The 10,700-nt window shown below is 54.5% G+C and overlaps 1 protein-coding gene and 1 long non-coding RNA gene across 2 annotated transcripts; one reads left to right on the forward strand and one right to left on the reverse strand.

Annotated features, from left to right (window-relative positions):
- Positions 1–5,464: 5,464 nt before the first annotated feature.
- On the forward strand, positions 5,465–10,700 carry LOC105471900 (lipocalin 1). Its single transcript, XM_011724712.3, has 7 exons — positions 5,465–5,554; positions 6,018–6,148; positions 7,681–7,751; positions 8,315–8,425; positions 9,278–9,379; positions 9,582–9,608; positions 10,506–10,700. Exons 1-6 carry the CDS (start codon positions 5,465–5,467, stop codon positions 9,605–9,607), a joined length of 531 nt encoding a protein of 176 aa, XP_011723014.1. The 3' UTR covers position 9,608; positions 10,506–10,700.
- Positions 5,467–8,335, reverse strand: LOC105471901 (uncharacterized). The gene is made up of 3 exons (XR_981394.3): positions 8,091–8,335; positions 6,036–6,125; positions 5,467–5,579 (listed from the first exon to the last, which is right to left on the reverse strand). It is a non-coding gene; the product is annotated as an uncharacterized lncRNA (long non-coding RNA).

The raw sequence follows: 10,700 nt of genomic DNA on the forward strand, positions 1-10,700 counted from the left end.
CTCCATCTCTACTAAAAATAATAATAATGATAATAATAATAATAATAATAATAATAATCTGAATATATACCAAGGAGATTTTCATTTTTTTTTTTTTTTTTTTTTGAGACGGAGTCTCGCTCTGCCGCCCAGGCTGACGTGCAGTGGCCGGATCTCAGCTCACTGCAAGCTCCGCCTCCCAGGTTTACGCCATTCTCCTGCCTCAGCCTCCCGAGTAGCTGGGACTACAGGCGCCCGCCACCTCGCCCGGCTAGTTTTTTGTATTTTTTAGTAGAGATGGAGTTTCACCGTGTCAGCCAGGATGGTCTCGATCTCCTGACCTCGTGATCCACCCGTCTCGGCCTCCCAAAGTGCTGGGATTACAGGCTTGAGCCACCGCACCCAGCCATATTCAGATTATTTTAAAAGGAAATTAAACTCACAGATATAGCCAGGAGTAGATGGATTTTGTGGGGCTTAAAATATATGTAAAATTTAGGGATTACTTTAAATAATAATAGCAGTATGAATCCAAATTAGATAGGAAAATAAAATATTTATTTGAAGTGATAAAAAATCACAAAGCTCACACATGAAAAAGCTGATAGGTGCAATAAACATCATCAAATGGAAGAAACAAACAAGATTTGATTAGTGACTCCCTGGCATCCCTCTATCAAACTTATTTTTTCTGTATCTCTTGGCTGCTACCCCTTGATTATTGCTTCCTATGAAAATGATTTCCTGGCCGGGCGCAGTGGCTCACGCCTGTAATCCCAGCACTTTGGGAGGCCGAGGCAGGTGGATCACGAGGTCAGGAGATCGAGACCATCCTGGCTAACACGGTGCAACCCCGTCTCTACTAAAAATACAAAAAAATTAGCCGGGCATGGTGGCGGGCGCCTGTAGTCCCAGCTACTCAGGAGGTTGAGGCAGGACAATGGCGTGAACTTGGGAGGTGGAGCTTGCAGTGAGCCGAGATCGCACCACTGCACTCCAGCCTGGGCGACAGAGTGAGACTCTGACTCAAAAAAAAAAAAAAAAAAAAAGATTTCCTATAAATAGAATAGAAAGATAACTCAGCCTTCCCTTTGATGTGAGGTTCAGATTCGTTTCTCATCATTGGTTGGGGGCTGCATGACACATGTGGCCACCGTCATGGATGTGTGTGCGGTGATGCTGCCACAGGTGTCTGCCCCGTAAGCAGCGGCTCCGATAATTCTCCTTTGCAAGGTGGCCACCAAAGGAGCACAGAGCTGGCTGGGGCATTCGTGCGTGTTCATGACCGAGAACTTTTCACGCAGAGAGAAATTCTGTCCTGGCGTCTTTATTGTATAATAGATGCGTTTAACGCTGTAGACTTGAAGTTTATATTTCTCTTTATGTAACACTCTGTTCATTGTTGATTCTAGTTTATTGCCTTGTAGCTACAAAGGGCAGGCTCTACTGTGTTGGTTCTGTGAAATTCCCCATGTTGCCTGGTATGTGGCCTACTTTAAAACTACTCTCGGTGGCTCAAGCCTGTAATCCCAGCACTTTGGGAGGCCGAGACGGGCGGATCATGAGGTCAGGAGATCGAGACCATCCTGGCTAACACGGTGAAACCCCGTCTCTAAAAAATACAAAAAAAAAAAAGCTAGCCAGGCGAGGTGGCGGGCGCCTGTAGTCCCAGCTACTCAGGAGGCTGAGGCAGGAGAATGGCATAAACCCAGGAGGCGGAGCTTGCGGCGAGCTGAGATCCAGCCACTGCACTCCAGCCCGGGCGACAGAGAGAGACTCCGTCTCAAAAAACCAAAAACAAAAACAAACAAAACAAAACAAAACTATTCTATGTGTCCTTAAGAAGAATTAACAATTAAGAATTGTTCACTGTAACAATTATAACAATATAATTGTTTGGCTGTTGAGGCAGTGTCTTTGTATACTTTCCAATTTTGGTTCCAAATCTTCGACATTGGTGTGAACTTTTAAAACCCTCGGCCTCTGTTTCTAATGGAGAAGCGCTGGCGTCTCCCGTTCTGACTGGATTTGACCCCTTTGTTCTTCAGTCTGTTTTGGCTTCTTGCGTTTTGATGCAGTATGCCTTCAGATTCATGAATAGTCATCTTCTTGTGATTGTGCTTTTGTTTTCATGTTGGCCCCCTTTTCATCTATACTGAGAAAAAATAAATCATGCTTTTGTCTAACAAGCTTCTTTATGTATTTTGAAAATTTATTGTCCCTGCCCACCCCTTTCCACTTCCCTCTCTCCATACATCACTATTCTCCTGTGCTTAACATGCATCTTTTGGTTCGTATGAACCCATGCATGTGGGCACAAGTGTGTTGTGTGTGCATTTAGCTCTCTTTAAATATCCAGTAAAACAGAACCTTCCTCCCCCCATCAAAGTCTGCACCATTCATGTTTGTACAGCCAGTAGCTAGTTTTCTTTGCTGGCATCATTTAGCCCCCTGACCTTGGTCTGCTATAGACTTGCTAAAATTCTCCCTTTCAAACTTCCTTTGATGGAAGCCAGTGAGTGGTAGACACTCTCAGTTGCTGTTGTTGTTGTTGTTTAATTTTTATTATTGTTTTTTTCAAGATGGAGTCTTGCTCTGTTGCCCAGGCTGGAGCACAATGGCATGATCTCGGCTCACTGTAACCTCCGCCTCCCAGGGTCAAGTGATTCTCCTGCCTTAGCCTCCTGAGTAGCTGGGATTATGGGCGCATGCCCCCATGCCCGGCTAATTTTGTATTTTTAGTCAAGATGGAGTTTTACCATGTTGGTCAGCCTGGTCTCGAACTCCTGACCTCACCTTGGACTCCCAAAGTGTTGGTATTACAGGCATGAGCCACCACGCTGGGCCTCAGTTGCTTTTTAATGTCCAAGATGTCCTTATTTTGCCTTCAATATTTTATGAAAGTTGTGCTGAGAATAACATTCAAAGGTAAATGTGATTTCCCCTGGGTCTGTTAAAGACGTTACTCCACTGTCTTCTGGAAGGTAGCGTAGCTATTGAGAAGTCTGCTGTCAGCTGACATCTGCGTTTTTGGTAGGTACTGTGGCTCTTCTTTCTGGTCATTTTGACTTTTTTCTCCTCTCCTGGATGATCTGCACTTCACTGTAATATTCTAGGAGTGGATTTCTCTTGGTTTGTAATTTAGATCTGGGACCTCATGTCTTTTCAATTCTGAAGAAATGTGAGCTATTACATTGCTTTGTTGCCTTTTTAGAAAATGTTTTTCTTGGCCGGGCGCGGTGGCTCAAGCCTGTAATCCCAGCACTTTGGGAGGCCGAGACGGGCGGATCACGAGGTCAGGAGATCGAGACCATCCTGGCTAACACCGTGAAACCCCGTCTCTACTAAAAATACAAAAAACTAGCCGGGCGAGGTGGCGGGCGCCTGTAGTCCCAGCTACTCCGGAGGCTGAGGCAGGAGAATGGCCTAAACCCGGGAGGCGGAGCTTGCAGTGAGCTGAGATCCGGCCACTGCACTCCAGCCCGGGCTACAGAGCAAGACTCCGTCTCAAAAAAAAAAAAAAAAAAAAAAAAAAAAAAAAAAAAAAAAAGAAAATGTTTTTCTTTCAGAACTCCTATTCTGTTTATATTGAAGCCTCTTGATCTATTCTCCATGTGTGTTAACTTTGTGCATGTGTGGTCATGTGTGTATGTGTGTATGTGTGCATGCATGTATGCATGGTGTGTGCACATGTTTATGCCTGCACGTGTGTGCATGTATGTGTGCATATGTGTGGGTGTGGGTGTGCATTTGTATGTGCACACATATATGTGTGTGCATGTGTGGGAGTGCATGTGCATGCATATGTGTGTGTTTTGTGTGTGTGTGTACGTGTATGTGTGTATGCATGTGTGTGTATGTGTGTATATGTGTGTGTGTGTCTGTGTGTGTGTTGTGTTTTCAGAGCTGCTGCACTCTGATTGGTTTCCTCCACTCATTTTATTCCTAGCTCCAGGCTGGAGACTGAATCTATCTGTAACACCTCAATTTCTCCTTCAAATGTTTCTGTCTTCGTTGATATTGTTAGTACTATCTTCCATGACACTAAGTCTCTTTTCTATTATGTCAAGTCTGGAATTTAACCTGTCTATTGAGTTTTTTATTCACTTTATTATTCATCTTCAAGATTTGTAATTATTTCTATTTCGTCTCTCCTTGTTTCTTATATTCTGGCCAGTTCTAATTTTACACTTTATATTTTTTAAATCTCTAGGCGTCTTGATCATACTCCTGCAGTCTTAACGTGTGTGTCAGACTTTCCTTGGCTGGTGTAAGTTCCTGTACCAATTGCTCATTTTTAGCCTGCCTTGTTAGTGTGGGTTTCCTTGGGTAATTTGGAAACCTGGCCTTGCTCAGTTCAAGGTGAGGATATTATGTCTCTGCATTTCTGCCTTTCTCCACTATCTCGTTGTCATTGTCCTCTGTCTAGCAGTGTTTCGTAGCCTCTGCCCTGGGTCCCAGGCTTCTGCTCTGCAGTGATGCGGAGGATGTCACAGATAAAGTCACCCCTTCCAACGATGGCTTGTCTCAGCTTCTGCTCTCAAGGCTGTGTCGATGTCCTCTTGCCTTCCTATGCCCACAGTGCTCCACTAAGTTATAAGAAGTAACAGCCCTGGGATGTGTCAGGAAGGGTTTCTCAGCCTCCTTTCTGGAGTCAGGGAAGCTGCTCCCATCACTGCCAGGAGCTGGACCCAGGCCCTCTCTGCCTGCCTTGGGACTTGGAGCTGACAGGCCCCTGCCTCTGCCCCATCACCAGCCTGTGCTTCTCCTCCATTCCTGGTTTCATGTGAGTGAGTGAGTGTGTGTGTGTGCATGTATATATGTGCACACATGCACACACACACACACACACCTGCCTTGGTCTTGTCTGTCTGACCTATTGCTGCTGTGTGTGGGGGGCAGAGCGGTTCCTTATTGCACACCATGCTCAGCAGTGTGGACACGCTCTTTAAATGCACACGGTACCGTGTTCACACAGGAGGGTCCCACTTTTTCCACGATGAATCTGAGGCCAAGTAACCTGCCCAGAGATGCAGGAAGTTCAGCCGAGACCCAAGCCCATGGGCCTCAGACTCCAATCCACAATCCCTTTGGCAGTGTGCACGTCAGCGCGTGTGGGATGGCTGGAGGGTGCCTGTTACTGCCATACACGTGCCCCCACGGAGGCCTGCACGCCCTTCACTCCCTTCAGTTTCCTTCCAGGTGAAATCTGCAAACCCGCTCCTCTGGACCTGGTCCTGTCCGGATGATCCTCTGGGATTAACAAGCTGTTATTCAACAGCCTCCAACAACAACGGCACGTTATCTGCTCCATTGCAGAACTGGCCGTGGTTTACATCCAGGAAGGGATTGGATCGTCACCTGTGCCAGGTCCCCAGGGGACCCTGAGTCCAGTGGTATATAGGGCGGCTGTGGGAGGAGTGACACAGCCTCTCTCAGCCTCAGCAAACGACCTGTCAGGCGGCCGTGGACTCAGACCCCAGAGATGAAGGCCCTGCTCCTGGCCGTCAGCCTCAGCCTCATTGCTGCCCTGCAGGCGCACCACCTCCTGGCCTCAGACGACGAGATTCAGGATGTGAGGCCCGGATGGGAAGGGTGGGCTGGAGGGGACATGGGGTGAGGTTGAGACTGGATGGAGACCCCCTACCTCCCCCATCCAAGGAGACCCTCATTTTTGGGTTGGGCATTAAAGTCCTGCCCCGAGGGAATGATGAGATGGGGCAGCAGGGGTCTGGGCTGGCGGGGGAGGGAGTGCAGGGGCACAGAGGTGGCAGGACTGGGAGGGTGGGGGTCTGGCTGACTTCACTTCTCCCCTGGGGGTGAGGGCTCCTGTGGTCCTGGCTGACTTGTAGGGGCTGGAGCCACCTTCGGGTGGGCCTGGGGAGGGTGCTGGGTGTTTCCTGGGTGGGTTAGATTGGGGAATGCTCTCCGTCTCCAGCCCTCGGGGTGCGGTAGAGTGTGGGGGCTGCAGGCCAGGGAAGAGTAGGGGAGGCTCTGGAGCGGTCGGCCTGAGCCTGATAGACAGGAACTTTCTCCAGGTGTCAGGGACGTGGTACCTGAAGGCCATGACAGTGGACAGGGAGCTCCCTGAGATGAATCTGGAATCGGTGACACCCATGACTCTCACGATCCTGGAAGGGGGCAACCTGGAAGCCAAGGCCACCATGCTGTGAGTGTCTGCCAGCCGCCGGGCAGCCTGCAACCTGGTCTGGGGCCTTCCCTTTCCCCACCCAGGAGGGCTCTGGTGCTGGGGAGGTGGGCAGACCTGCTGGGAGGGCCCTCTCAGCCCCTCCTGCAATGTTTGAGGGCAAACTGTGCCACTGAGGTGCCTTGGCTGGAGGGGGCCTGAGGGGACAGAGGCCCCAGATCAGACCTTGTGGGCTACCAGTGGTACCACCCACCTCCTCCTCCGACTAGGGAATGTCTGGTGACGTGCAGGTCTCTTTGGGAAAAGGTGTTTACCCTTGACCAGAGTCAGAGACAGCAGGCAGGGCCCGTAGACTCGACTGACAGTCCTGGCAGTACACTTCTGTGGGAGGAGTGGCACAGCCTCTCCCAGCCCCAGCAAGCAACCTGTCAGGCAGCCGTGGACTCAGACCCCAGAGATGAAGGCAGGGATGGGGCTTGCAGAATGACCAAGAGGGGGCAGAGGACGCCATGGAGAAGACTCCTTTGAAGTCCCTGCATAGAGCTCACCTGTGCGGCTCTCACCTGTGCTGCTTCCACCCACATGGCTCACATCTTTGACTTCTCACCTGTGTGATTCACCCACGTGGCTCCCACCTGCACAACTGTGTGGTTTAACCCCTGTGGCTCCTTCCTAAGAGGCTCCCTCCTGAGTGGCTTCCTCCTGAGTGGCTTCCTCCTGAGTGGCTCCCTCCCGCGTGGCTCCCTCCTGCGTGGCTCCCTCCTGAGTGGCTCCCTCCTGAGTGACTCTCTCCCGCGTGGCTTCCTCCCGCGTGGCTCCCTCCTGACTGGCTCCCTCCTGAGTGGCTTCCTCCTGAGTGGCTCCCTCCTGCGTGGCTCCCTCCTGAGTGGCTCCCTCCCGAGTGACTCTCTCCTGCGTGGCTTCCTCCCCCGTGGCTCCCTCCTGACTGGCTCCCTCCTGAGTGGCTTCCTCCTGAGTGGCTCCCTCCTGCATGGCTCCCTCCTGCGTGGCTCCCTCCTGAGTGGTTCCCTCCTGAGTGGCATGCAGTGCCTGTGCTCCGGTCCTGGGGGCTGACCCTTAGGAAGTCACTGACCCTGGCAATGACCCTGATTTTTTTTTTTTCCCAAAAGCCCCTAACTGAACCTTTCCCTCTCTGGGCCAGATGATGATGGATGTGGGGCTTGTCCCTGAATGTCTCCAAAAGGAAGAATGCAGCTGGCAGGATGAGGCTCAGGCCCACGCCGCAGACACTGCCTACAAACCAGGCAGCCCGGGTCCCTCTGGCAGGAAATGTGTTGGGGGTGGAGGGGTTGGGAAGGCAGCCACCAGGAGGAGTGGTGCAGAGCTCCTGGCCACCTCGGGAGACCCCGGGAACTGCCACGTGTGACCCGAGGGGGCCGCTGGTGATTGGGTCTGAGATGCAGAGAAGCACCCTCCTCTATGGGCCTGTGGCAGACTCGGGGCCACCTTTGCAGGGCATTGCAGCGTGGCTGCTCCAGGGCCAGGGGAGGCACAGGCCAGGGCCACTTTGCCAGGGGGCTTCTGTTTTCCAGGATAAGTGGCCAGTGCCAGGAGGTGAAGGTCGTCCTGGAGAAAACTGACGAGCCGGGAAAATACACGGCCTGTGAGTCCTGGAGCCCGAGCCAGAGCCTGAACTCGAACACACGCTGGAACTGGGGGGGCAGCCAGTGCCTTTTTGGGGTGGCCTTTTGGCCTGCTGCCCCTGACTCCACTAAAAGCCCACTCTCCTCTCCCATTGGTCAATTTGCATTAGAGACTTGAACACCTGACCCCAAACACCAGGTGTGACGGGTTTATTCCGGGGCGGACCCTCAGAGCTTTCCCTGTAGCCCGGCTGTGGCTCTGGCAGGGCCAGGAGCAGAGTCGTATCTGGCTGCGGGGTACTGCACCCCAATTCCCACCTCCGCAGACCTCATACCCAGAGGAACCCCTGGTGACTCACTGGTTTGGGATGTGGCCGCCTCTCGGGTGCATCAGGTTCCTGGGAAGTGGGGGTCCCATGGCCTGGGGCTCAGGCCTGGTGGGGACCCTGGGTCGGAGAGCTCTGGGAGGCTGGGAGGGTGCAGGAGCTGCGGGGCTTGCTGGGCCTGGTGCCACAGGCTGTCCCGGGATCCTCTCTGAAGGCCCCGGTGGCTAATTCAGGACTGTGCTGCTGTCCTTCTGCAGACGGGGGCAAGCACGTGACATACATCATCAGGTCACACGTGAAGGACCACTACATCTTCTACTGTGAGGGCGAGCTGCACGGGAAGCCGATCCGAGGCGTGAAGCTCGTGGGTGAGTCCCGCACCCCCACCCTGCAACCCAAGAATCCACCCGCCCTCCCTCCTCCCGCAGCCTCCTGCACCCTCTTCCCCACGGGAGAAGCCACTGGGACCCAGGAACCCACTGCAGTTTCCTTAGGATGAGTTTTCCTGATAAAGGCCCCAATTCCCACCCCTGGAGTTCAGGATTTCGGATGCCCCGGCCTAGGTCTCTGCAGGGAAGGCAGGAAGGAGCCGCGGCTGTTGGCACAGGGGCTCAGAGGTCACACGTGTTCCAGGGCAGGCCAGGCCCTCCCCCCGGGGCAGCTCCCTGCAGCATCATCCTTGAACGCGTTCCTGCGGGGTGTCCAGCAGGGGAGAGGAACGGGGATGTGAGCAGGAGTCTGTGTGGAAAGAATGTTCCAGCTCCCAGGGTTGAATTCCGGATGTGGTGGCTCCCACAGACAGTGACGTGTCAGTGCCATCCCTGTCTGAGGACGAGGCCCGTGAAGGTTCCTGAGTTCTCCCTGGATCCAGGGGTGTGCGAATGACAGAGGAATGGGACAGGCAGTGCCCTGGTGCCCCCAAGGGGAGAGGCGCTTCCTCCAGGGCGGGCCTGTCCTGCCGTTCATCCTCACTCCGGGAGATGCCTGGGGATGGACGGAGACCCCTTCCCGTTCTCCCAGTTCTGCTGCCTCGGGAGCCTTCTCAGCCGTGCACGGCACCCTGGTCCCACTTTGCCAGCCCAAGGGCCTCTGGGTTCAAGTGCCCCTGTGGTGGGCAAGGTCCCCCTCCCCAGCCCAGCTCAGGCCTCCAGGCTGTGACGGGGTGCCGGCGACTGCCCAGTTTTGCCTCAACCACCCACATCTCGCCCTTGCACCCACAGGCAGAGACCCCGAGAACAACCTGGAAGCCTTGGAGGACTTTGAGAAGGCCGTGGGAGCCCGCGGACTCAGCTCAGAGAGCATCCTCATCCCCAGGCAGAGCGGTAGGAGGCACGGCCCTGCAGAGCCCCCCGTGTCCCTGCGTGGGGACGTCAGCAGAGCCGCGTTGCACGGGCGTGTAACTGTGCTGCGTCTGATTCTGGCTTTGTCCTTCCTGGGGTGGTGGAGCTGGTGGCTGATGAGGGGCCCCGGTCCTGACTGCATTCCTGGGGTCTCCTGACTCGCCTGTGCTTCCTTTTCCTGCAGAAACCTGCTCTCCAGGGAGCGATTAGGGTGAGTGAACAGCTTTAGAGGACATTTGAGACTCAGTGGCACTTCGAGAGGCCCTGGGGTCTCTCCCACCCACCACACTCTTACCTGGGTGGGAGACGCCCCACCTAGGCCAGGCAGGTGGGAGATCTTCTCCTGAGCTGCCTGCACTCGGGCACCAGCCTCCGCTCTTGCCCTGGGAGTGACTCCTGGGAAGCTGAGAAGCCCACAGCGCTGAGCCCACCTTTGCTGGCTGCTGGTGGAGACGGTGTCTACCCCCCCGCCCCGTGGGCGGGAGCAGGCAGGAGATTCAGGTTCCTCCTCAGCACCCGTCACCCTCAGCCGTCCTTGTGACCTTGCTTACCTGATGAGTTGCTCAAAGATTCAGCAAAGTGACAGGCATGCCTGTGCTCGCTGTATCAGATGGACCCCTTGCTGGCTGCACGAGGGGACCAGAGTTCGGAGACTCACCCAAGGCATGGGCAGAGCCAGAATCCCAGACAGCATCGCTGCCCTTCCCGCACCCTCCCCTTGGCCTGCAGTCACCCTGATGCCTCTGCACTCAGCAGGGAGTTCTGTCAGCAGCCTGCGGGGGTGGTCCCTGCTCCATCTGCTCCAATCTGGAGGCTGGAGCCTCCACCTGCAGCCCCCAAGAGCCCGTGTGTGCCCCTGAGATCCAGCACGTGCCCCCCACACCATCGCCTCCAAGAGCCCGCATGTACCTTCCACCATAGCCTTCAAGAGCCCAGTGTGTGCCCCCACCGTAGTCCCCGAGAGCCCGCATGTGCCCCCACACCATGCCCCTGAGTGCCCACATGTGCCCCCACACGGCCGCACACGAGAGCCCTCATGTGCCCCCACGTCGCATCCCCGTCCCACCCTCCCTGTCATGGCCTCACTCACCCTCCCCCTTGTTTCTAGGGCAGGGGCACCTTGGCTCCTCAGCAGCCCAAGGACAGCACCACCCAGCACCTCCGTCGTTCACAGGGACATGGAAAAGCTCCCCACCCCTGCAGAACCCGGCCGGCTGCACCCCTTCCTACCACCCCCCACCTTCCCCTGGCCCTGCGCCCCCTCTCCTGGTTCTCCATAAAGAGCTTCAGCAGTTCCCAGTGA

Source organism: Macaca nemestrina, chromosome 14 (genome assembly GCF_043159975.1).
Source record: "Macaca nemestrina isolate mMacNem1 chromosome 14, mMacNem.hap1, whole genome shotgun sequence".
Lineage (NCBI taxonomy): Eukaryota > Metazoa > Chordata > Mammalia > Primates > Cercopithecidae > Macaca > Macaca nemestrina.